Genomic DNA, 27,959 nt, shown 5'->3' on the forward strand with positions numbered 1-27,959 from the left:
CGTATCGACCAAGTGGTCCTATAATGTCACAAGAGGGCTCATTCTAACGGAAATGAAAAGTTCTAGTGCCCTGTTTAAGTGACCAAAAAAATTGGAGGGCATCTAGGCCCCCTCCCACGCTCATTTTTTCCCAAAGTCAACGGATCAAAATTTTGAGATAGCCATTTTGTTCAGCATAGTCGACAACCGTAATAACTATGTCTTTGGGGATGACTCACTCCCCCGCAATCCCTGGGGGAGGGGCTGCAAGTTACAAACTTTGACCATTGTTTGCATATAGTAATGGTTATAGCGTAAAGAGCGAGGGATTTTGGAGGGGACAACTCATTTCAAATACGGAGTAATTTCTGTTCGTTTTAAGTTTTAATGTCGCTCCTTACTTTCAGCTAAAAAAATTAGTTTTTTTTTTGTTTAATCTTAAGAAGAGATTACAACAATTCAAAAACTTTAAAAAAGAAAACCTAAAGTTTCTAGCTTAGTACATATCGTTGTTAGAAATGAGACTAGCTTCAATAATCAAATATTTTTGAAAAGTCCTAGTATGAGCTGACATTAAATAACGTAAAGAGCAAAAAAAACTGGTAATTAAAAAAAATTATTTGTTTATATTTTAACAATGGATTAAAACAATTCAAAAAGCTTTAAATAGAAAACCCTTTTGAACGCAACTAGTTATATAATGTCAGTAGGAAGACAAAAAAAAAACGACGAATGATTATTTTCTATTTTGACGTGTGATTGCAACAATTCTAAAGCCTTGAAAAGAAAACCCAAAGTTTCAATCTTAGTACATATCGTTGTTAGAAATTGGATTAGCTTCAATAATCAAATACCTTTGAACAGATATCAGAATCTGTAAAAGACAACTAATTGCATAAAGAGCAAAAAACTGGTAGTTGCAAGAATATTTGTAAATAGTTTGACAAGGGATTGCAACAATTCAAAACCTTAGAAAAGAAAACTAAAAGTTTGAAGCTTAGTAGATATTAGAAGTTGGATTTGCTTTAATAAACAAATATTTTTTAAGACAGCAAATTGTCTGCGGTTAGAAGACAAGCGACAATAAGATTCCATATATAGAAGCCTGCCGCGTGTCGAGTGCTGGGGCCCGGCAACTGTTAATTGCAAAAATATTTGCATATATTGCAAAAATATAAAAATATTTGCAGTTTGTCGTAACAAACTGTAAGTAAGGAGCGACTCGGTCCGAAAGTAATCAAAACTCTAAAAAACGGAGATTTAATAACAATAGACACCTCAAAAGAATTGAGTTTTTATGGTGGTTAAAAGCATATAAGGAGAAAAAGTTTAATCCTACCCATCAAATGTTACGAGCCTGAAAAATATTGCCTTATTTCCGAAAAAAGGGGAAACACCCTACCAGAAATCTTGGAGTCTTATTGAAAATCTCACCATCAGATTCAGTATCAGAGAACCCTATTGAAGGGGCTTCAAGCTCCCACCTTCAAATTGTGGAATTTTGTACTGTTGGCCAAAATGAAGATCACACATGTGTGTTTTTTTATTTTTTTTTTTTTTGTTCTTCCCAGGGGTGATAGTACTAAGTCAATGGTCCTAGAAGATAGGAAGGGGGCTCATTTTAAGGAAATTAAAAGTTCTAGGGCGCTTTTTAGTTACCAAAAAGATTGAAGGGTAACTAACCCCTCTCTCACTCCTTTCTCCCAAAGTTTGCCGATCAAAATTTTGAGATAGAAGTTTTGTTCAGTATAGTATAAAGGTCCAATAGCTATGCCTCTGGCGATGACATGATTCCCCATAGCCCCCGGGGAAAGGCCTGCAAGTTATAAAATTTGCCGATTGTTTACACATAGTATTTATTATTGGGAAATATACAGGCATATTTCGAGGTGAGGATTTTCAAGCGAGGGGAATTTTCTAAGGGGAGAATTTTCTGTTAAGAGGGAAGTTTTTGGGGGTAAGCATTCAAGGGGAAATTTTACAGGGGGGGATCCGCCAGAATTCCTAAACGAATATCATTTTATTTATCTTACTTTCTCTTCGGTAACTTGATTTTACTTGTGGAGATTTTATGGGGAAATTGCCTCGGTAAAATTTCCAAAAGGGTTGGAATTCTCTGAGGGATTATTCCGTGGAGGAGAATTTTCCGTCGGAAAAATTCTCTATGGAAGGTTATCACCAGGAAAAATTTTCCATGGGGAATTTCTCCGTGCGAAAACTTTCCGCGGGAGAAACTTTTCAACGGGGGAGGGGGGTCCGGGAAAAAAATTCCTTATAGGCGCAAATTCCATAGGAATCGAAAAACGATCATTAATTAAATATAAATGAGTGCTTTTTTTATTGAGATTATGCTAAGGAGAATTTTTCAGGCGGAATTGTGAGCAAGAAATTTTCTGGAGAGAATTCACAGCGAGGATGGAATTGTCCTAGTGGAATGTTTTGAGGGGGTGTGTATTTTACTCGGGAGAACTTTCAGTCAAGAAATTTTTCTTAATGGGGAATTTCTATGGAGGGAGATGCAGGTTTCACGGCATTATTTGAAAAATGATCATAAATTAAAAAAGAAAGTAAGTTTTTTCCAACTGAAAGTAAGGTCAATAGCTGATTGACATTGAATAGTACTTTTGGAAAAATTGTGAAATCATTACTGATTCAGTTAGAGAATCATAAGTATTTTTACAAAATGTTTGGTGAAATATATCGTCGGTTAAGGATCCAACTAACCAATACAACAATCAGATTTGGTTTTCACTCGGTTGAGTACTTCAAAAAATTGTATAGAATTTTATTCCGGAGTTTAGAACATAAAGTGTGCTTTCGTCTTTACATTATACCCTAGAAGTAAAATAATCTGAATTATTTAGAATCCAGTGAGACACCTGAAGTTGCATCCCAAGATCGTTCATCATCGCCACTAATCACATCTTCACAAAAAAGAACCCCTTCCCCCGTCGATGCTCCAAACTTCCAGCGGGAACAAACATTTTCATTTCCCGATGGTATTAGATTTCTTCAGCCACCCTTCCCAGCATATGAAGCCCGCTTACCACTACACAAAGACCCGAATCAACTACCCCGCCACTTCACCATTGAAGACTTAAGGAAGTCGAGCAGCAGTAGTTCCATAATATCGTCTTGGCCTAATGGAGATGGTGTTACTAGTGAATTTGAACAGGATAGAAGAAGATTTGACTCAGATTCAGGGGGACTAAACTGTCTAGTTTGTGGTGACACCAGCTCTGGAAAGCACTATGGAATATTAGCTTGTAATGGCTGTAGCGGATTCTTTAAAAGGAGTGTAAGACGTCGGCTTATCTACAGGTAAGTTTTAAAGTACTTTTACCTGACAAGTCGTAATTAAACGTAGAAATTAATTTGCTTTATTTTGGCCTTGTTACACAATTGAAAAATAAGAATATATGAAATTATTTTTTTTCATGTTTCAAAAATAAAACATTTGGATTTTGGTTTTATATTTCTGCATATTATTTCATAGTCTATTTAAAAAAAATTAAAGTGATGATTTGGTATGCTTAGTAGAAACGATGAAAAAAGAAGAAGAAAAAACAAACAGTTAGAAATAGATACATGACATCAAACTTAGATGTTATAGCTCTTATCTTAACAAAGAATTAATTAAAAAGAACAATGTGTTTCTTACAGATATAAAAAACGAAGTTGAACAAAACTAAAATAAACGAAAACAAACAAAAATTGTTAAGGTAACTGGTTACGCAAAATAGGTCTACAAAAATAGCACCAATAAAACTCGTGATATTTTCTAATGCAGAATTCTGAAAACTAGCTAGCAGTAAACTGAACACAAAAGAAAACCTCCCCCCAAAAAAGGGGTGTTCTCTTGAGAGCAGAAGATTCTATGACTAGCCTGCACAAAACAAAGACTAATTTATGTGTACCTCTATAGTCTTTCGGCGACCATGATATAGATAATGTTTAGAATACAATCATGATTCTTAAAAAAAACTCAAGCAATTTTACCATGGATATGTAGGCTATACTGTTTATTATTACTGTATGCCTTTCATGATTTATTTTTATGGTGTATACGTTTTTTTTAAATTAAATATGGCTTTTATTATTATTAATATAAACATTTTCTATTATTAAATATTTTTTATTAAATTAAAAAAAATATTAAATAGATTTGTTTTTATTTTTGTTAAATATAACTTTTATTAGATAGCCCATTTTTCAAATCAACCTCAAAAGCCTTGTTATATGATCCTTGGATACGATTTATTTATATGATCAATTTGTGGTCTATTATTATATGATGTATTTTGAGTAAAATGACTGTCTTAACTTTTCTATTTGATGCATTTCTGGAAAACACAACGTGCAGGAGGGGTGGGGGTAGATGCCCTCCGATCACTTTTACTCTTAAAAAGAGCACTAGAAATTCTAATTACCAATCCAATGAGTCCCCTACAAAGTATATACAACCATCCTTTCTATAAAAACCTTAAATACCCCCAGAGCATAACTGAAAACCCAGAAGTGAGACTAGCTTCAATAATAAAATATTTTTGAAAAGTCTTAGTATGAGCTGACATTAAATAAGGTAAAGAGCAAGAAAAAACTGGTAATTAAAAAAAATTATTTGTATATATTTTAACAAGAGATTAAAACAATTCTAATTATGTGTACCTCACTAATTTATGTGTACCTCAATAGTCTTTCAGCGACCATGATATGGATAATGTTTAGAATACAATCATGATTCTTAAAAAAAAAAAATCAAGCAATTTTACCATGGATATGTAGGCTATACTTTTTATTATTACTGTATGCCTTTCATGATTTATTTTTATGATGTATACGTTTTTTTTAATTGAATATGGCTTTTATTATTATTAATATAAACATATTGTATTATTAAATATTTTTTATTAAATTAAAAAAAATATTAAATAGCCCCAGAGCATAACCTTAAATACCCCCAGAGCATAACTGAAAACCCTTGCCCCGAGAGCTACTGGGGAGGGGTTGGTCTCGTCAAAGATATAATTTCCAGACCTTTTAACTACGATAAACAAAATGGCTCTCTCCAAATTTTGATTATATGTTCTTTAGGAAATGATGGGCGTGGGGGGAGGGCTAGTTGCTCTCAAATCACTTATAACTCTTAAAAAGGGCACTATAACTTCCAATTTGGAACCTATTGAGCCATATGTGAAGCTTAAATGACCACCTATTCCATAAGAACCTTATATGCCCCCAGGGCATGACTTACAACCATGCCCCCAGGTCACTAGGGGGTAGAGTCAGCCCTAGAGGCATTGTCTTATGTTATTTGAACTATTTTGAACAAAATAGTTTTCTAACGATTTCAATCAGATTCGTTTGGGAAAAATGGACAAAGTCTGGGGAGGGGGCTAGTAGCCGTACATCAGTTTTTACTCTTTAAAAAGATCTAATACTTCCAATTTTGAACCAAATGAGGCTCCTCTTGGGCTTATAAAACCATCCCTTCCATAAGAACCTTAAATTCCCAAGGGGCATAGCTTACAACCGTCGCTCCCAGGCTCTTGTGGTTTGTTTCAATTCGAAGAGCCTTTTATAGGAAGTTCGAACATTTTGAGTAAAACGGTTTATCTCAAAATTTCTATCAGATGTATATCGGGGAAATACGAGGTGTGTGTGTGTGTGGGGGGGTATCTTCCCTCTAATCACTTTGAAAATTAAAAAAGAACGTAGAACTTTTAATTGCCACCCCATTGAGCCCCCTCCAAAGTTTGTACGTCCGCTCTTTCTTTAAAAAATCCTTTTATACCCACAGGGAATAACTAAAAACCTTTGTCTTGATGGTGGTAGGGGAGGAGGGGGTGTCATCCTTAAAGAAATAATTTTAGGACTTTTAAACTACGCTGAAGAAAACGGCTATCTCAATCGATTGGATGTGTTTGGGTAAATGATTGGCGTGAGACGGGGGTTTGTTACCCTCCAATCACTTTTGACTATTAAAAGGGTACTATTCCTTTCAATTTCCGCTTGAATTAACCCTTTTCGAAGTTTGTATGACAACTCCTTCGATATGCCCTGGTCTACAAAAAAAAAAAAAAAAAAAAATCGTTCTTTGCTTATGTAGCGCTACAGCGCTGCCTATGATTTCAGACTTTGAGGTATATATTTTGGCATAAAGATTGGTGGTGCCACTACCTCAGCCCCTAATGTGTTAGTCCAAAAAATCTTATATTTTCAATGTTTATATTTATTATCGTATAGTTTTTCTACTCCCCTAAACGCTTAGCAAAATATAGATACGACGTTTTTGCCGACCGTCGGTGAGAAACTATAAGTAATTCATGTAGTCCGTCCAAAATTGAGGCTCTAAATGATTTTTTTTTAAACTCGTGACCTCTCTAGATGGTTTCGTCAGGCCAGAATAATGCAGGGTGCCAGTTTTCAAAAAAAAGAAATATATGAGCCGTTTTCAGGAAAAATTTATGTCTACATAAATACATACATGCACAGTTACTCCTTTAAAGAGAGTAGACATGGATATAACAAAAATATTGATCCGAGATTTTCTGTTTGTAGATGATAATATATCGGTAGTGAATGTAACGTGTCAATATCTCTTCCTTTTCAATTTAGAAAACCATTTGAATTTTTAGATGTCAAGCCGGGACTGGTACTTGCATAATAGACAAAGCCCACAGAAACCAATGCCAAGCATGTAGATTAAAAAAATGTCTTCTTATGGGCATGAACAAAGATGGTAAGTCAATTCAAGTTACCCGTTGTATTTTATGATGAAGAAAGTGATATATTCTGCAAGAACATGCTACCTAAGAAAAATAGTAAATATTTATTTTTTCCTCAATACAATACAAAGGAGCAGGAAAAGCTTGTCTGTTAACTTTACTAGTAAATAAACAAAATAAAAAAAACGCATGACAATTTTACTATTGAGCAAATAGCAATCTGGAAATCATAAATGCTTCTGAATTTTTTTATCACAAACCAATTTTAGCACCTCAGTTTCTCATTAAGATTTAGAGTTTTGTTTTTGTAATGCACAAATTTCGAAACCACAACTTCATGTCAAAGATAAATTTGCAGTAACTCAAAAAACGTATTTTTATTTGTATTCTTAGAATACAGTGAAAAAAATCATATGAAAGGTTGAAAAAATCATAAATGAAAACCTGAAATCTATCTTGGGCGTTTCAGACCCACCCCAAGAAATATTTTAGAAATGTACTTTTTAAGGGTAATGTTTTCGAGCCAATTTCATAATACTATAGAGAGAGTGTGCTAAAATGAAATTATCTATTTGTATTGTCCTTTTTATTCAAACAGTTGGTTAAACACTGAAAATTCTAGCTATCCAATGTGGAATTATAAGTGACAATTTTGACGGACTTGTGCCACCTCGTTCTCAGGCATGTCAAGTTGAAAATTTGAACCAACAAAACATTTATTATCTCCAACTCGCTATATTTTATGTACTCTAAAATGTTTCCGGTTAAGTTCTAGTTACACCTTAGTTAAGGAGTAGAAGGTTGAGGAGGTGTAAATATCTAGGATAAATTATTTGATTTTCAATTTTAAAGTCACTTTTAGCTTTCAGGGGAAAAAATTCCTCTTTTTTTATTCATACATAACAGGGTATATATGAATAAAATATTTTAACATTTTGACATTTTAAGGGTGGCCTACTGAACAATGAGCAAGACAGTAATCAAGAGCCATGACTTGGTATGTCCAAACTTGTCCAAAGGAGCCCCTTCCCTGTATGGCATTCTCAAATGAAAACAAATGTTATAAAAAAAGCGTTTCATTATTATTCATTACCCCTTGTTTCTTTTAAAAACAAAGGAGTTCATCCTCATTTCTTAACTAAATACAAAAATAACAAAACACTTGTTTTTTAACATTTGTAAAATCTATATTATTTGACTTTCAGAGTTGTTTCTGGTTTAATTGTAGCCCGATCCCCTCCTCCTTATGCGTAGAAATAACTCCGGGCTATATCCAAAATTTGGCTAATTTTGCAAGATCTTATAAATTTTTTTTTTTGTGTACTATGAGCCAACAGTTGATTAGAAGTAAGTTCAGAGATAATAGTCGCCTATTTATGTTCTGACCATCCTCGTGGGACTTTCCGGATGACAAATACTGCCAGCTCATGCAGAGAGGCTCAGTATATTGCTCCGTCTTGTGAGGTACACAAGACATAGTAATCAGTCACTTTCGTCACCTGCCTCATGGACCAAGGCCATGGAGATATCTTTGACGGTTACCTTCAGGAGACTGCTGAACTCGATTCAGTTTGAACTCGATGGTTTGAGGTTGTCAAACTAGCTCAGTTATTACTTCTCAGCTCTATTAACAAACTTTTATTGGACTGGATCCTTCAGCTTACTTCAAAATCTATATTGCTGTCAGTGTATTTGATCCTTCCAATGCTACGGATCCATCTCATCTCAAATGCTGAAGCTGTCTTTCATCTTCGGTTTTTAATATCCATGCTTTGCGTCCATGCATGAATGTAGGATTACGAGGCTGTGGAATAGGCGAGTATAATTTTGTTGAATAGGTTGTTGTTTTTCCAGAGGTTGACTAGTCCTCGGAAGTAAAAGCTAGCAAGTGCAAGCTATCATCTTACATCACAGCTATGTCAATTATCAGACGACAGAAGATTACCCAAGTTAAAGAAGTGATCTACCGTTTCTACTTTTTGTCTGCCTATGATGATAAAGAGAGAGAGAGAGAGGGGGGGGGGTATTATCCAGTTCATTTCCCGTAGCCACCATAATTTCAGTTTCTGGTTTTGATATCCGTCCCACACGGCTTAGTGGATTCGCAAAGTTTATCACCTTGTGCCTGCAGGTACTATGGATAGTTAACCGGGTCGTCTATATTACATGTGCAAGGAAGAATGTCTATCAGCACCCCTACTATTTTCTTGCCAATTGCCGAATGATGGTCTGGTCAGACTGGTCACACAGACCTTTGATATTATGGACTATCTCATTAGGGATTCCATAATGAAAGAGAATATGCCAGAATCCTTTACATCATATCATGAATAATGCCTATCAGAAATTGACGAATAGCGGGTAAGGTCCTTGGTTGAATTCAATGTATAGTTCCATAAGTTATCAAATGATGAACTTATCATCGATTACAGATCCACCTGTGAAAAAGTCGGCCTGCTATTCTTCAATGGTAAAATAAATAATTTCCTGTATGGGTTAGAAAAAGAATCTTGTTAAAGCACGCGATTGGTGACTCGTGATTTAATTGAACGGTAGTTTTCACATTTCTCTTTTGATACCTTTTGCGAATAGGGACAGTGGTATCCTTGCACCATTTTACAGGCCTGACGCTTTACAGGTAGGCTCGAGAAAGTGCGGAGGATCTCATTTCCTTTAAAACTGGACATATAGAAATCTTCTTGAAAAAAATAAACAGTCCTGAATAAAATCAAGGATACCCCCTTCATCCGAGGAAAGTAATGTGTACATATGAATCACTGAGATTCTTAGGTCCCACTAACTTCTAGATCTCATACCTTGCCTTACCTAGCCATTATCTAGCCATGATCTCATCTTTACCTAGCCATACATGTGAAAGCACTGAGATTCTTAGGTCCCACTAACTTCTGGATCTCATACCTAGCCTTACCTAGCCATTACCTAGCCATGATCTCATCTTTACCTAGCCATAAATCGGAAAGCACTGAGATTCTTAGGTCCCACTAACTTCTGGATCTCATACCTAGCCTTACCTAGCCATGATCCTACCTAGCCATTAACTAGCCATGATCTCACCCTTACCTAGCCATACATGTGAAAGCACTGAGATTCTCAGGTCCCACTAACTTCTGGATCTCCCAAATATGCATGAAATGAATGCCTTGTAAATACTGATGAGTGTGCTACCCAGAATTATTTTCACCTTGCTTCAAAAGATCTGGCTTTCACTAAAATTGGGCTTCGGTGCCCGATTCTGTACTCCTTTGCATCTAAACTCAGGATGACTGCTTGCTAATTTCGGGATCTAATGGCCAATAAGTTCATGGTAGGAGCTTGCTATTTTGGTGTCCTGTTCTCGTAATCAAATTGATAATATTGTCGTATCTAACTGTATATAAGGTAGACTAGCTACCAATACTTTCAAGAAAAAATAGATATTTAATTTCTATTTCAACTTTAATTTTAATCTCAATTTCTATCTCTTTACTTTAATTTTTATATTAGATAATTTTTTTTCAATAGTAATGCCACATATTTTCTTCTATGCATGCTATTGATTCCTGTTTTCATAGCATTACGATTTCTAAAAGTGATGCTCCCACTGGTCTCCTTTATGCAGAAAGCTATTATCCTGCCATCTATAACACGCTACTGGTTTTTCATTGCGTCGAAATTACCTACCTACTTCCCCCTTTTTAGATCCCTTTGAATTTCATATGTTGAAACTTCAGTTCTTTTTTAATAATCATAGAGAATAATTTGAAAATGAACAATAAAATCCAAAAAACGAGGTGATTTGATAGTCAGGGAAAAGACAAGAATATGTAAATTCTTGTCGAGATTTTTACCTTATATCCAAAATATAAGAACAAAAAGTAAAAAAAGGCCTCAGAAAAATTGAAAATCTAAATGAAAATCATTATAGAACACAAAATGAAACAGAAGAAACACTCTCTGAAGTGATGGTGAGAACACAGCTGAATAAAATGAACGCAGACTTCATGCCAGAATGAACTTTTTAATTGAGTAGTTATTTTTTCTAAGGTTTCTCAAATGCTAGTATTTCATCTGATATGATAAAACATCGAACTGAGGATTGATGCATCAATGTGTCAACTGTTTTGTCCAAGAGCGACAAGATTGCTGTAAAAGGCAAAATATGGTCTGTATGGCAAAGGCTTGCATAGAACAACCAAGGGTTGCGAAGTTGTAAAACCACCTTAAAACCAGGATATCTATGTTGGACTCTGAAGGGACTAAATATTATTAGCAAGATTTTTTGTACACCTTCTAAATAACTTGACTATCTCGTTGTCCAATGCCGAAAAACTGAATGCTTTTGTTTTCAGTAAGTGTTTTTTCATTGGTGTAAAATAATATCATCATTCTCATTTTGTAATGCTTGAAATAGCAATTTTCTACTCTAAATGAAGCATTAACTTCATTGAGAAGCTATTACTATTTCTGGAATGCCCTTTCTGGATTAATCAGTCCTTGCCAAATTTCTAGGAATTGAATGCATCGCTTTTTTCACTGTAAAATCTGGGTGGAATTTAAAAGGATGGAAACCGGTTCGAGAATTTTAAACTTTAATCCTATGGAGCCCAGAAAAAAGAATTTTGATCCATATTATTTCAGGTTTGACCTTCAATCTAATGAATTAAGCCAAGGTAGAAAAGCTAAGCAACCGAGACAAAATTTTTTGCTTAGTATTCGATTTGACCAGGCTTAAAAAACTCACAACGAATATTAAGGTGATTCCTGATGGCGTCATAAAAACTTAAAGCCTAAATAGTCACTTTTGAGATGGTACTATTAGGACTGGATTTTAAACTGGATGAATATGTAGACCATCATAAATAAAGAAAGCCACAATAACGACCACGATTAAATTGACTTTTCGATGGTTATGACTAACTACAGTAATGATTCTAGAAAAAAAAAAAAAAAAAAAAATAAGCTCATAGATTTCATGAAAAAGTGTTTTCCAGACATGTTTTTGTTGCAAATTTGTCTTTTTCTTTTTTGCAGCTGTCCAGAATGAGCGTCAACCCAGGAATAGTGCCACCTTCCGACCTGAAATATTTGCAGAAATGGACCGTGAGAGGTTTCTTAGAGAAGCAGCTGCGGCAGTTGGTGTGTTTGGGTAAACATATACACTATTAAATTACTTAAAACACGACCTTGTGCATGATCTTACGTCTTATACAAAACTATATGCGCTGAATTTTCGAGAAAGGTTTTAGGCATTAGATTTTTTTTCACGGAAGGGTAAGGCCAAAAATGGATTTTTTTTTTTTACCAGAGAAACAATCTACAACTGTCAAATTTGAAACTCTGCACTTTATTTGTATTTTTGAATACCAGGATTGGTAGATAATGCCTTCTCCTTCTCTTTAGGCAGGGCTGGCATACCTAGCTAGTATTTAAGGAATGTAACCGTTTTTCTTATGACACCTTTCGGTGTATTTCTACTAAAACATAGTTATTTTTATGTTTGGCATTTTTCCCATGCAGAGCAGATGTTACCCATAGTAAGGACACTCTTAATTCTATTTGGCATGAAAGGTTTTTTTTTCACTTTTCTATTTTTAAATATTGATACTTGTTAACAGTTTTATGGTAGCTCGGATAAATAGAGGTGCTAGCTAAAAAAACTGTTTACTAACAACTCTCAGGAATATATTTATTTGACTGGAAAGTAAACCAAATACCACCTTGAAAAAAAAAATCCAGTAGCCTTTCCATCCCAGCAGATATTTTTAGGAAACTAAAAGAAGGCTTTGCTAACTAAAGAAATAATAGCAGTCATGGACTCTCTCCCAAAGTTTATATCATAGAAACAAGTCTTCCTATTTTCCCGCGTAACTAGTTTTTAAATATTCTGGTTCAAATTCTCTGGAAGGACAGTTATTAGTAAAACTGTTAGCTAATAATTCTTTCTAGGACGCTGAAAAAACAGAACGGTGTTTCCACTTCGCCAATCGTTGCAAAGAGCTTGATAGGTTATTCCATACTAGGCAACCTTTCTTCAAATCTATACAGGCTTAGGTACACTAGTTTCTCCAAGTTTCAGAAAATCTTGCCTCCCAACCCAGAAGAACTGGTGACTTAGGGTAATTCTAATGAAGGTGACCTATACTCAGTAGTACACAATAAATATATTAAAAAGTTTGCACAAATTTGGCAATAAATGACACAATAAAAGCATCAAATTTACGTCCACTGCCCTCACATCTCGTAAACGTAAAACTAGCATGGTAATTTTTTTTTTTAAATATATTACACGTTAGAAAATATATTGTAGAAGTTAAAACAAAATGCATCATGTGACCTGGTCTTGAAAATCACCAATAAAACTTTATTAGTTCAATTATGGCTGTCTCACCTTCCTTTTCTCTAAGGTTTTTGCCTCAATATTTGTTGCAATTAATTCCTTTCAGCGACAGATTCTCGCCCATCTTTCATTCTGGTTAATTGAGTTTTTCTAAGACGTTTATCCCCTGTCGCTGACTGAGATCACAAACTTCCATTCAAGTAAAGGTTACCTACTCAACCGATGTGGCATATTTCATTTCCTGAAATGGTGCCAAAAAACTTTTCGTGGAAGGAATTCTGCCCGTGGGGACCCTTGCACGTAACATATGTGAATAAAAAAAAAAAGGAGTTGTAATTATTATGTAATGAGGGTTTGCATGTCTTTGTGTTTATGTTTGTCTCAGAAAAAAATATGGAATTATATCATTAAATAAGCTGGTACTCTTGGCATGTGCCCTTCTTATAAAAACAAGATGTTTATTTTTCAAAATATAGAGCATTAGTGTGTTTAAGAGAAAATAACCATTGATATAATAGCGCGTAGCCCAAGAACGTTCGGAATCATCCTTTAAGTTTAAAATTATTGTAGTGACTCCCCGGGATCACCTAGTTTCTAGTACGTTTTTTTTTTATTTCAGAAAAAAAAATACTGGTAGGTGAACCTTTGTTGTAAATTATTGGTTGTCTCTTTTAATTTATTGTATTCAAATAAGCAGTATATGTTGTAGATATAGTATTTACAGCTTCTGTACATTGCAAGACCAATGTTGTTCGCAGATAAAGTATTTTATTTTTCCAAAATATTTTTGTATATATGGAATAATCAATTCTAGTCTGGGTCTTAGTATCACGACTAAATTGCGTGATGAGACTTTTTTTTAAAGGGAAAAGTTGCACAATGTCTATTTGCCTGCTTAAAGCAATCAACATTAACAGATTAACAGAAAAATCATCTGCTAATTAACATTAACAGATACTTGACATTACAAATTTTTTTATTAATTTGCTTGATATCAAATTGTATGCAAATATTAGAGTGAAAAAAATAAAACTGTTTTTGAACATTCCTGTGAAAGTAGGAAAAAAGGGACTTCAGCTTGTAGAAAATCCTCGTTTCAGTAAATTTATTGCTGCAGTACATATTACCACAGAATGATTCTGTTCCTATTTTAGTTGTCTAATTAAAAACAAAAGAAGAATCGTTATTTTTTTCTATGTCCTCCTTCTCACCCACAAGTTCCTAAAGTTTTGAAAAAGGTATACAGGACTCCGCAATAAATAGTGGTATAACATGTACCATATGAAATAAGAAAAAAAAATATGCAAGTAGATAGGGTAAATTGTTCAATGGTTTTCGAAAGGCATATAATTCATTTGAAAGTTTATTCAACGAAAAAAGAGTGAGGAATCCCATGAGAGTGATTTGACAATATTCATGAAATTTAGCTCAGACAAAAGAAGTGTAACATTTTCCTTTTTTAAAAATGCCAGAGTTGTGTTCTAATTGATACATTTTTCTATTTTAAGTTTCCATTCTGTGTCTTCACGCTTAAAACCATCTATTTTCTGTCTTCATAAATGTCTTTATTTATATTCTTATTCAATCAGTGTACTATATATATATATATACTGTTTTCACTTTTAGTTCACCCATGTCTCTGTTTATGAATATGCATAGTAAACCTCAGTTTCAGCCGTATTTGTTGCCTCCTCCAGCATCAATTGTGGATCTTTCACCAATTGCTCGTTTTCAGCCGCAGCCATTTTCAAAACCTCCAACTAATATTCCTAAGGTTCCTTCACCTTCTTCAAATGGTAAGTTAGATGTAAAAAACCTCCTCTGGACACAAACTGTTTATCGGTTGCAACTACAAAAATTCAAAACATATTTGTCAGTTTCTCAGTTCTCTTTCAAATTTACGCTGCGTAACCTGCTATATTCGGGAACTCTGTGCTTTTCAAATATGCTAATAGAAAACCTTGGCTTCAATCATCTTTGCTATCTCCTACAGCTTTTTAATATAGATCTTTAACCAATTGATTATTTTATGCAACCCCCCTTCCCAAATCCTTCTTGTAAGGCACCTCCTTCCAGCTTTCGTCAACTTCTGACAAGACAAATATTCAACCTTTTATTGGTTCCTAAACGTTCACGTGTTTAGTTAAATAGATATATTAAAGATTCTACAATTTTTAATTAAAATATAACAGAAAAGACAACGTATTTCTCAGTTTTCTTCTCTGTTTATGCCCTGAATGTCTTTTATATGTCATATTTCACGTGACATTCCCAATATCATTTTAAACTGTCATATTTCACGTGACATTACTTGCTGATAGCGTCTTTTGAGCTACCGCACATAGAGCTATTACAGAAGAGCAATATATGAATGAGGAATGGAATAAAAGTGTTTTTCACAATGCTCCAAGAGACGAAATGTGTATTTGTGCTAACAAAAAATGTATAGATCAAATGTTTGAAAGAAAGCCGGTAAGTGATAAAGTAAAACACTTGCAATTACTAACTGGTTGCATATTTTATATTCAAAAATGCTTTTAACAAAGAATTCATAGGAAATTAGCGTTGAGAGTGGTTAAAAGGAGAGGAGAAGACCTCTCGTGCAGAGGATAAATTCTGGCCGTTTCAAGTTTAAATACTATAATTTAGAAACGAAACTTTAAAAAGGGAACTATAGTCAGAATTATAATGATCTGATAATAAAAATTATATGAATGAGGGTAAATAAAAACGTATTGAAACTTTGTTTTTGCTGATTTTTCGCTATTTCGTCCCATTTCGGATTATCTGCAGGACTCCCTTTTCTGAGGTTGTCACGCAAAATAATTATGTTAAAAATAAAGTTTTCTTTATTCATTATATTGATATCTTATAAATTCTTGAATTTTAAAAGATTTTTTAACAAAGCAATATTCGTGCAAAATGGGATAATGCCTGAAAAAAAAAAGAATCGATTGACAAAGAAAAACATTTTTTTTCGAGTTTCATGCCTCTCCACTGGAAGAAGTTGTTTAAGCTCAGTTGTTTTGGCTTGAGAATTTTCACTCATTTATATAAACAATGTTTAGAATAAGTTTGGGTCAGTTTTACTGTAAAATCGGTCTGAATTGTGAACTGGTGTAAATACTGAGCCCCAAATCTTCAGGGTAATGAAAAAAATCAGATTAATGTCTGAAAAATTGGGGTTAAACAGCGCTTATTTAATACCATCCAAAATTTTACTCGCACTTCCCGTTTTCAGTAAAATAAGTTCATCTTCTCTATTTTCCTAGCTTATATAAATTAGAAAATTCCAATTATTAGGTGACTTTAAACATTCACCAGAGGATCCTCAAATAAATGAAAAGCCTGTTCCTGTACAATTCCTGCCATTCCAAGCCAACAATTTAGTCTTCCCAGTTTTACCATCAGGAAGTGGTGAAAACGTTCATGAGCTTGCTGGACGAATACTTTTTTTGGCGCTAAGATGGGCCAAGAATTTACCGTCTTTCGCAGGGTTGCCACCAACTGATCAGGTATTTAAGTATTCGTACTTCAGATGTTTCACATATACTGACTTAGCTGTTAAAAGAGCGATATAATCTCTGGTTCGACTCTAAAATTAAAAATTTTATACTCAATGATTAGTTTAGATTTTTTAAATATTCCGACTTTTTTTTTATTAATTCACTCAAATACTTTCTGTCAAAATCAATAAAAAAAACCGTTAAAGTATAAATTGAAATACTATTTACGTTATAGAAAAAAAAAATCAATTTAGAAATTGTTACTACATACTTATTAAAACATTAGCTGTCAAGAACAATCTGGGAGGTATGAAATACTATATTACTTTAACAGTTTTTAGTAAAGATTTTAAAAAGGATATTTAAAGGCGAATCCAAATTAAATCAGTTTTAGTTGTAGTTAAGGCCGTTATCTTGAAGTAGGATTTATGAAATGAAATATTTTCCCAACATTAAGTTATCTTGTTGTGGAAAATAGAAGTCACATATTTGTCCTAAATACTAAATGAGATTCATTAAGTGTTAATGCCAAATGACGCAAGAAAAACAAAGTTCATACAACACTAAATCGTCATAAACCTTCGACCCCTCCCTTTATTTTTCATGTTTTTTACAATTCTTGTCATAATTTTCAACAATTGCTGCATAAGCATTTGCTTGCCCTTTTCGACCCCTCCTTCAATCGTCGGCTTGCTAGCGAAGTTTATAATAGGATTGTTCTTTAAACGCTAGACTTTTGGGCCTTAATGTATAAATCTGCCTTAATGTATGAATTAGATAAAAAAAAGTTTTTTTTTAACTGAAAGTCAGGAGCTACATTAAAACTTAAAACGAACAGAAATTATTCCACATATGAAAGGAGCTGTCCCCTCCTCAACGCCCCGCTCCTTGCGCTGCAGCTTTTTTATTGTTTTAAAAGAGTTATGAGAAAGAGTCAAACTTTAGCGTAAAGAGCTTACGACATTGAGTAAAACTTTGTTTTAAGTTTTAATGTCGCTTCTTACTTTCAGTAAAAAAAACTTCTTTTTTATCTAATTTCTGAACGTTTTTGAATTAATAGAGATTTTGAATTTGGCTCACCGTACATGGCTAATTAAAACGAAATCTGCATATTAATTTTACTTTTTTAAACCAATAATAACCTTATAATAACCTATTTAATTTCTGATCGCTTTTTAAATAACATCAGGAAATCCAGCTCCTCCTCTATGGAAAATCTCCTTCCCCCACGAGAAATTTCTCCATGGAAAGATTTTCCCACGTAACTTAAATTAGTGATATTTTTGGAACTAATTTTGTAAGGCATAGTAACAAAACGGCCAAAGAGGTCGAAACTATTTTCATGAAAATGAGAGTCATAAGTTGAGCAATTCTCAAATGACTGAAATAAAGATCTTTAAAAGGTTACGTAATAATTGTTCGTTTGTTTTAAGTTTAATAATGTTCGTTTTAAGTTTCGATGTTTTTCCTTACTTTCAATTAGAAAAAATTTTTTTTTATTGAATAACAACCAGAAGCCGATCACATACAATATCTTTGCTTTATCATCACATAAAAATCATAGTTATGAAGCTGCTTAAAGTAAAATTAAATGCTAAGATTGGCCGGAAAATAACACAAAGAAATTATTGCTTATATCGGCCATTATTTGACAAATTCGAACTTTAGCGTAAAGAGCGAGAAATTGACGAGGGGGCAAACTTCCTCACATACGTAATATAAGAGGGAGGAGCACTCTTTACGCTGATGTTTGAGTTTTGTTCCAGTTCTTTATGAATGACACCTGCATTACAATGGCCGTTTAATTAGAATAAATAGCGCTTTTGAAATTACTAAAAACACTATAGAGTAAACAGCAAGGTATTGAAGAGGGGACGAACCCCTTCATATACGTAGCAATCTCTGGTCTTTTTTAAGTTTTCACGTTACTCCTTACTTTCAGTTGAAAAAACTTGTTTTTTTAAAATTTAATTTCTGATCGTTTTCAAAAAAGGCTGGGATATTCAGCGCCCCCTTCGTATATTATTCTCCCCCATGAGAAATTCCTCCATGGAAAGATCCTCCCACGTAATCCAATCCTCCCCCACCACCAGAAAAAATCCCACCTGAAAACATCTGTATACTTACCAATAACAAACAATATATGTAAATAATGGGCAAAGTTCATAATTTGCATCCCTTCCCCCGAGGACTGTGGGGGCTTAAGTCGTCGACTAATTTGAACAAAATGGCTGTCTCAAAATTTTGATCCGAGGACTTCGGAAAAAAATGACGGGGGGAGGAGGCCTAGTTGCCCTCCAATTTTTTGGTCACTTAAAAAGGGCACTAGAACTTTTAATTTCCGTTCGAATGAGCCCTATCACGAAGTTCCAGGACCACTGAGTCGATACTATCACCCCGGGAAAAAAAAAACAACATACAAACGCCCATCTTTCATCTGGCAAAAATACAAAATTCCACATTTGTGCAAATAGGAGCTTGAAACCTGTACAGTAGTGTTTTTTGATACGCTGAATCTACTGGTGTGATTTTAATTAAGATTCTCTCACTTTTAAGGGGTGTTTGCCCCTTTTTACTCAAATAAGGCAAATTTTCTCAGGCACGTAACTTTTGATGGGTAGGACTAAACGTGATGAAAGTTATCTTTAAAATTAGCATTAAAAATCCCATTCTTTTGATGTATCTATTGCTATCAAAATTCCGTTTTTTTAGAGTTTCGGTTACTATTGAGCCTATATAGTCACCGATCAAATCGTTTGAATTTTAAAATTCAAACGATTTGATTATGCTGGTTTTTGTATTTCATCCGAATTTTTTACTTAAGCTTCCTTGAATACTCTATGCTCTGTAAGGGCAAAGGGTACCAGATACTGTAATGGTAACCACGGCTGCTACCAGATATTGAAATGGTGAATGGTCCTTCACCACTTACTGGAGGGGAAAGCCTCGCTGGCGCAAAATATTGTAATGGAATGCCTCGCAGTTATCACTACTGTAAAGTAAATATAGAGTATGTTAATACCCTTTTATGGTATACCCTGCTCCAGGGTATGGTAACGGACCCAACCTTTGTCACGACTAATATTTCTAGCTATCTCCTTGGAAGGCAAACGGGCCCCCTGTCGATACACTAGTGACGGTATTTCTTGCGAACTCTTTTCTTACCCTGCCTGGGTTCCTGGAAGAAAAATTACTCAAGACTGTAGAAAATAGCTTACTTGTATTCTTCCAAAGGTCACTTGGACAAAACACACATATACATAAACTCGGAAGAAACAGACTCCCAAAACAGGAGTCTTAACAGCTAAAACACAGAGAGAGAGAGAGAGAGAGAGAGAGAGAGAGAGAGAGAGAGAGAGAGAGAGAGAGAGAGAGAGAGAGAGAGAGAGAGAGAGAGAGAGAGAGAGAGAGAGAGAGAGAGAGAGAGAGAGAGAGAGAGAGAGAGAGAGAGAGAGAGAGAGAGAGAGAGGCTGAAAGAAGAATAGACAAAGGAGAAAGAGACGAAGAAAGAGGGAGAAAGGATAAAAAAGAGGAGAGCCTTAGAAATTAATTCAGTTAAACAAATGACACTGTTAAATAGTAAGAAAAAGAAAAAAGGGGAAGACATTTATAAACAAGGTGATTATAACGCAAAAAAAGAAAGGGTTGCATTTAGGGACGTGTCTAGGATTTTTGCTTTACACAAAAGCTTAAAAAAAAGCGAAGAAAAAATTTGTTTATATGCTTTTGTGTTAACTTTTTACGAGTCGGACGAAAATTTCAGGGGGTTCCAAACTGATCCTTCCCTTGGATACGACCTTGGTTGTATTTGAGCCAAATCTTAGTAGCACAGGTTTTACTCTCATTTAATCTTATTTAGTACCTTTGGACTCCTAATCTTTCTAAATTGTTTTTAGACATCGCTGCTAGAAAGTTGTTGGCACGAGCTGTTTCTCCTTTTTGCTGCACAATGGTCTGAACCATCTGGTTGTGGACTTTTCAAACCGGAATCTTATCCTTCTTATTCTATGGACAAAACGAAAGAATCCATAAGACTAGAGCTCCAATATTTTATAGACATCATTACGCGCTTTAAGATCCTGGAAGTCGACGTTACAGAGTATGCGTGTCTTAAAGCTATTTTACTATTCAAGCACGGTAAGACAATCTTCTTTAAACAGACCTGTAATTTAACTTCGGAAAATTAACTATTATTTTATTAAGAACAAAATAAAACGCTAAGCAATCAACTTCGCTAGTTTCAGATTCAAAATAATTTGCTTCAAAATAATTTTGATCAATTTCTAAGCAGGGACTTTTACTCACTGTCCTACTGGGGGTGTGTTTTTCATTCCTCCAAGAATTAGGGTATTTAGCTTCTTCTTGTTCTTTTTATTGTCTTCAAAACAATCAAACGGGTCAATTAGAAACTCCGGTAAATTTGGCAACAAAAAAATAAATAGCAAAAGCTGTATATTTTGTTTTCCGATAAAAACCTCTTTATATACTATTTTCAATCATGAGTAACTTTACTGGTAAGTTTTATTTTCTGGTATATTTTTCGAAAATAATACAAATTTATACAAAAAAAAAAAAAAAAAAAATTAAGCATGACACAAAAAATGTGCTAAAAAAAATCGTCATAGATACATCACCGTTTTACTAAAGATAGCTTCATAGTTTAAAAACTAAAAAGCAGGGGCGTAATTTGCTATGGGGCAGGGAGGCAACTGTCCCTCCCAGACTTCAAACCAAGTTCCCTCTCCCCCCCAGCTGAAATTTAGTTTCTTCAAATATCTTGTCAAAACTAAAATGAACCTGCATAATTCAAGCATCAATAGAAACGGATAAGTTTTCTTTAGTTTATATTTATCTTTACAATACTATAAACCCCTTTATATAGTTCTATACAGTACCAAATGGCTCATTTTTTAGTTTTTACAGTCACTTTCACTTGATGTGGGAAAAGTGGCTCCAATATTGCCCCCTCTCCCGAGGTTTTTGACGAAATCATCCCACCGCTAAAAAGTTGACACACGTATTAGGAACGTCGCTATTCTCGAACAATTCAAAATATGAACGCAAAGTCCGAACAAATTTCGTTTGAATAAACAAACACGGCTTCGATGAACTAGCACAAATATATGCGAATCATCCAGTAAAGTCACTTTACAACACTAAAATGAAACTACACTACCTTCAAATGGGCTCCGATTGAAACTATCCTACCTCCAAATGTCATCCGATTGAAACCGTCCTACTTCCAAAAAAGGGTTAGTTGTCTATCTTTACGAATTTTTGTGTTGAATCCGAATTTGCAGCAGAATTGGCACCACGCCAATAGATATTTTCCAAATCACCTTTTCTGTCTTATTCTACCTTCCAAAGTTGCTTTTACGAACCATGAAACTATTCTAATTCCTTATTCGGACTTGGGATGGTTACATAGTACCACAGCCAGTTATTATAAAAGAAACTCTATTGTTCGGTTGTTCCCCTGTAACCTCGTTTGAAGTACTGAAAAAAAAACTTAAAAACTTCAAAAGTTCTCATGAAAAGTAGCGACTTTGAAATGAGGATCATTTCAACCGGAGCACATTAGAAGGTTAGTTGGTTTCAATCGGAGCGAATTTGGAGGTAGGAGAGTTTCATTCTAGTCCCAATAGTGAAACCTGTAAAGACTGCGGATTTTTATTCCTTTGTTTTTCCTTTATGCCATGAAAACGGAAAATATGACCCAGTAAAGATAAAACAATATCTAAAAACAAGCGTTATGTTAGTTTTTCTGATCTCACCGAGCTGTTCGGCATGAATAAGTTGAACGTCCATACCCAAGAGTATGGGTAATTTGCAAGAGTGAGAACTGGCACTAGTTCTGATTAAGGAACCTCAGCGCCATCTAGCGTTTGACAGCACTTGACACTTTTTTCAGTATAATAATAAGAATGATTAACTTGGTTTGCGTAGTTGGTGAAATTAGTAGTTACAAGCGTCTGATTGCAGTTCCTGATAGGAAAACAATTAGAAAGCTAGAAAAGTGCAAAGTGTCGCCAAACGGTAGATGGCACTGATAATTTTTGTTGCTGACACTAGCACCAGTTTCCACTCTTGTACGTTACCCCAAGGACCAAAGACGGAATAAATATTGGCGCCACAAGAGCCTGGCATCATCCTATTTTGATCCACCGCTGTAGCAGAAGCTGAGTCTTTTAATTATACCGTAAGTTGGTCAGAAAATTGCTACTGTTCTTGTGGGTCGTGCAAAGATTTTAGTGATGCTTGGAAAAAAATGGATTTAATTTTAGTTGTGAGTTTTAATACGGAGGCTCGTGTAAATAAGAATTATTTGGTCAAGGTTTCCCAAACTGATCTGATGTGGAAGGTTTTCCACAGGGAGGTGGCATAAATTGCGAAGGAAAGCGTATTGATTCGAGAATGATGCACTTCTACGTATTTTATTTAGTATTCTATATTCGGATTTGCCTGAAAAGGTGCATTAACTGCAAGAGTAAAGCGTGGCACTATTCTTGGTAATTTCTGCAGAAAATGTCTCAAATATCTCCGTAGAGACAGGGAATGATTGGTCGCCCATGAAAAATTGATGTCCTTTGTAGTTCAATTTGCTTTATTGTTGCCACTTATTTCAATGCGGATAGATATATATTGCATATGAATTTTAGTGTTTATTCCGCCGAGAATAATGATTAAACTTTACTTTAAATGTTTCTACGCCTTCAACTACATTTTGAAAGGAAGTACAGGCACATTGGGCTGATATAGGGTTGGCGAATATTGGTACTTTTTACAGGATGGCACTCTGTCTTAACAACATTTCTAGTGCCAAATTTATGGCGTGGCTTTCTTGGGACAAAATATTGAATTCGTTTAAAAGGTTCCAAATTGTTACAGAACATCGATCTTTTTTTTAAATATTTATCGTTTTCTGAAGGAAGCAAATGCCTGGTCTTTTGTAACCGACGGAAAATATTTGTTTGGTTAATGAATATTATAAAAAACGCTGATAATCTCATAGCCCAAGGCAATTCACTGCAGGTGATAGACTCTATAACATTGGTTTCGGCTAAAAGAATTCAGTCTTTTGATTTTGCGACAATGTATACTAATCTATCACTTAATTTAGTGTTTGAAAATTTAAAAACGGTTATTAAGATATCGTTCCTCTTATCTAGTAAGAGGTTCTTAAAAATAGACACTTATAATAAAAAAAGCCAGATGGATAAACTGCTTTAACACTACAGTTAGTTTGAGATGTTACAGCCTAGATATGATTTTTGACTGATTAGAATTTGTTTTATATAATACTTATATAAGGTTTAATGGTAATTTATATAAGCTAATTGTGGGAATTCCCATGGGGGGGGGGGAATGCCAGCCCATTTATAACTGACTTATTTTTAAGTAAACTTGAATATAAATATATGATGGATAAGAATAATCCAAATAACTTAAAAGTTGCTTTGTCAATAATAAAAGATATTTAGATGAAATTTTGGTTTTATAATTGTAAGGACTTTATTGATATTTCTAAAAATATTTGTCCATCAGAGCTAACTCTTGAACCTAGTCATGGCACAGGTCTAGAAGATCACTTCTATATTTGAATATTAATATTTCTGATAATAATAAATTAGGTTTTAAAATGTATAATAAAACGGATGATTTTTATTTTGAAGTGATTAATTTTCCGTTCCCTGAAAATAATATACACTCAAATATCACATATTCAGCATTTTATTCACAATTACTCAGATATGCAAGGAATTGTAGTAGTTACATTGATTTTAAAAATAGATGTAAAATTTTAAGCCAAAAATTGATTTTAAGAGGTTTTTCTACAAATAAATTAACTTGGTAATTTAAAAAATTAAGTTTTTCTTATAATGAACTTTTAATTGAATACTGAAAGAACTATCTTGAAATACTTAGTGAAATTTTTGAATGATTTACTTTCCTTGTTACTAAGAACTGCTAGTCCCTGACCTGTGACAGTGGATTTCCAGTGGATTTTGCATATGTTCTTTTTCTCAGGTCTTAATTTGTTTTTTTTTTTTTAATTTTATTTAAGTCACATTTGCATTGATTGAGAAGATTTGATAATATTCTAAAATAGTAACAAATGTTCAGTTTTAATAGACATGTTGGATAGGTACGATCATGCAGGTTAACATAAATACCCGAGGGCCAAAATCAAGGTAGGATAAGTAAGTTCTGGAGTTATTTAGTTGTTTTACATCGTTTTTTTTTAATAGGCATATATTTCGGGGGTGATACCTAGCAAGGGGATGCCGTCGGGAATCTACGGTAGGGACGCCACTTGCCAGGGTAGGGATTTTAAAGTGTCGAAACCCTATAGGCAAGTGTGTATTCTATTGATGAGCCCTTGTGTTGGGTTGTCGCCTCTGTATTATTTGTCTTTTTTTTTTTTTTTAATATTCGGTAAATGACGACTTATACTTACTTACGACACCACTGCCTGTCCATGGATTATTCTTTATGGTTGATTGTGTATGGCTATGCTGTTCGACCCCTGTAATTGGATGGATGATTTGGGTTAAGGTCTCATTCAAGTACTGATCTATATTAAGTACTAAAGTAGGAAAACAGTCTTCCTTTCTCCTTCTGTCTTTTTTTTATGGATGTTTATTTCTGTGTTTGTGCTGTTGTACTTGTGATTTCTTTTTTCATTATATTAAGTTGGGAGAGCTCATATCTCTGAGTGTCAACAGAAATATTATTAACGACACTAACACTGGAAGTAGGTGAATATAGTTGATGTTTCCGCAGAATTGTCGTTCAGATCTTTTTTACTTGCAAATTTTCATATCTCTAAATCTTCATGTTTCACAATTCCACAATCACATTTTATACGTTACAAATAATCTTTTTTTTGGGTGAGCTCAGCACAATCTATTCCATTTGCAACTAATAGTTGGCAGAACTTTTCTTTTCAATTTATTCAATCAGTACTCTCATCTTCTTAAAAATTCTTTGCATGCAAGAATTTATCATCTTCTTACATGTAAGATTGTGTAAAAAGCAGGGCTTTAGACTTGTTTATAAGTCATAACCGATCCTGACTCAGACATTTCAATATACCAACTCCAATTCTGACTCCAACTCCTGAAACTTTAAACATAATTGCTCCGACTCCAATAAATTGTATCTGTAGTACTATAGTGTAAGTAAATCCCATTCACTATAATCAGCCTAAAATATTAATTTTGTTTATTATTGCCCCTCTTTAACAGTATTTAAGAGTATTTGGCTTGACTCCAGCCTTTATGATCATAACTACCGACTCTGAAGGGTCTTAAATTATTTCTGCTACTTCGACCCCACTCAGCAAAAACTTGCCAACACTCCAACTCCAAAGCTCTGGTAAAAAGAACGTTAAGTGTTGTCAAAACACTATAGAAACCATTGCCAATTAGCATCATATTCAAGAACTAAATTGAGCTTGAGCATTCAAGGAGATATTCAATCCTAGTTGACTGCTAGCGTGTTTTTTTTTTTTTTTTTTTTTTTTTTTAAAGGGAAGTACTTCCATGACTTTAACATGTAGAAGGAAAGGAAAATTTTTTTTTTAATATAATTTATTAATATAATATTAATAATATTTTTATACAATTTTTTAACATGTAGCAGAAAAGGGAAGGAAATTTCTTCCTTTGCAGGCACTTCTGCATCTTGTTACATGTCATCAATGATAGAAATTATGATTTTTCATCGAAACTATCACTATAAAATTTTGCTAATAAGAAATAACACATTTATTGAGAATTTTTTTTTAATTTTACTGTAAAAAGAAGACCTTAACTCCAAAACCATTAGGAATAAGCTTTCGTTATTTCTTAATCCACGAGCCTCAAATTTCATTTTCTTAAAAGACATCATGGCGTCAGGGTAGGCTTCAATTAGGCCGAGGTACAAATGGCTTTGGAAGCCCCCTCCCCAGGAACACAAGAAAACGATAAAGCTCTAGCAATATTTTTACAGAAATACCACGATTTTCAGGCTTAAAAAAAAGGAAAAACAAACTATGACAACCCTCACTCTCGGAGAAACTCGTTGGCCGAGATGCCCAATCCTTCCCACCCATAACTAGAATACAAATGATGGGAGATGCCCTTTGCACACTTTTACATAATTGTCCTTTTATAAATGTTTTTCGTGCACGATGTATGATAGAGTTTAGGTGTCGTATCATCATGTCCAAAGCCGAAAGTTAGACCAGACCTTTTCCAAAACGCATTTACCATATTCCTAAAAATCTTCTCTATAGTTCCTCATCAGTCTTAGCTGAACTTTTGTGAAGTGTTGGGGCTAAGGCTCTCTTAATTTTTGTCCTTTTTATTGGTTTTTATTTATTTTTAGCTAGGAGCTGTATGATCACCCATCAGACTTATTATTGGTTTCTCTCTTCTTAGTTTCTTCTATTAATTTTTCACTGGAGACGACTATTCGTCGTTTTAGCTGGAATATTTTCTCAGCTTTTCGCCACTTTTTTAGATTAAATTCAATTCCTTGAATGTAGCGGGAAATTCGACTTATTTCTGTAAAACAAAAGCAATATCTAATTTATCTCCCACGATCACTTCACTAATGTAAATCTTAAAATAGCACTTCCTCCACGTGCAGGGGGTGCACAGTACATGATTCCATAGTACACGTAACACAACTTGCGAATCACCGCATATAAAGAACCTATGAGGAAAGTTTCAGTTTCTAAAAAAACAAGAGGTAAGAGCTCATACGGTATGAGTTCTACCGAAATTCTAAGAATCAATAGATTGATTTAAAAGGAAAATCAGAGGCTTAATGCCGGTCGGGATTTCAAATAAGAGGTCTGAGTCACGAGGTCCTTTTAAATATCAAAATTCATTTAGATCCTTTCACCCTCTCGTTAAGTCTTTTTCTCGTTAGGTCGTTAAGTCTCGTCAATTTTTCCTATTCCTTCAGCACCCCAAATTGTCGAATTGGGGAAATATGCAAGAAATATGATTTCATCTACATGGCTTCATGACAGCGCTGAACTTAAATACGACCAATACCAAGTTAGTGCTTTAATTCAACATTTTTTCTTTCAGAGATTCCGTGTCTTCAAAGTAAAGGGGAAGTTGAAAGACTCCAAGAGCAAGCGCAAATAATGCTAGGTCAACACATACGCAGCAGCCGACCTGAAGACATAGCTAGATTTGGCCATTTGCTTTTGTCCATTCCGTTGTTTCGGGTTGTTAGTGCAGAGAGAGTAATAAACCTTTTCTTTCATTCAACAATAGGAGATACGCATTTCAGTAGAATTCTAACGGACATATTTAAGAGTTGTTAAGAGTTAACATAACTTATATTGATTACATGTGCAATTTTGTTCTCGTTTCGTTTTCATTAAAAACCTTTTCTTTCCAGAAT

General features: G+C 34.3%; 1 protein-coding gene across 1 annotated transcript in view; it reads left to right on the top strand.

The window, feature by feature from the left end:
* The window catches only part of LOC136026994 (photoreceptor-specific nuclear receptor-like), a 47,366-nt gene extending 19,408 nt beyond the window's left edge, over nucleotides 1-27,958 (top strand). Inside the window, exons 2-8 of the mRNA XM_065703876.1 lie at nucleotides 2,844-3,300; nucleotides 6,618-6,721; nucleotides 11,739-11,853; nucleotides 14,671-14,840; nucleotides 16,348-16,559; nucleotides 20,447-20,687; nucleotides 27,638-27,958. Of these exons, the coding sequence (XP_065559948.1) occupies nucleotides 2,844-3,300; nucleotides 6,618-6,721; nucleotides 11,739-11,853; nucleotides 14,671-14,840; nucleotides 16,348-16,559; nucleotides 20,447-20,687; nucleotides 27,638-27,879 (1,541 nt within the window). The 3' untranslated portion in view covers nucleotides 27,880-27,958. The remainder of the gene's footprint in view (nucleotides 1-2,843; nucleotides 3,301-6,617; nucleotides 6,722-11,738; nucleotides 11,854-14,670; nucleotides 14,841-16,347; nucleotides 16,560-20,446; nucleotides 20,688-27,637) is intronic.
* Nucleotide 27,959: the final 1 nt, after the last annotated feature.

This window comes from Artemia franciscana, chromosome 5 (genome assembly GCF_032884065.1).
Source record: "Artemia franciscana chromosome 5, ASM3288406v1, whole genome shotgun sequence".
NCBI lineage: Eukaryota > Metazoa > Arthropoda > Branchiopoda > Anostraca > Artemiidae > Artemia > Artemia franciscana.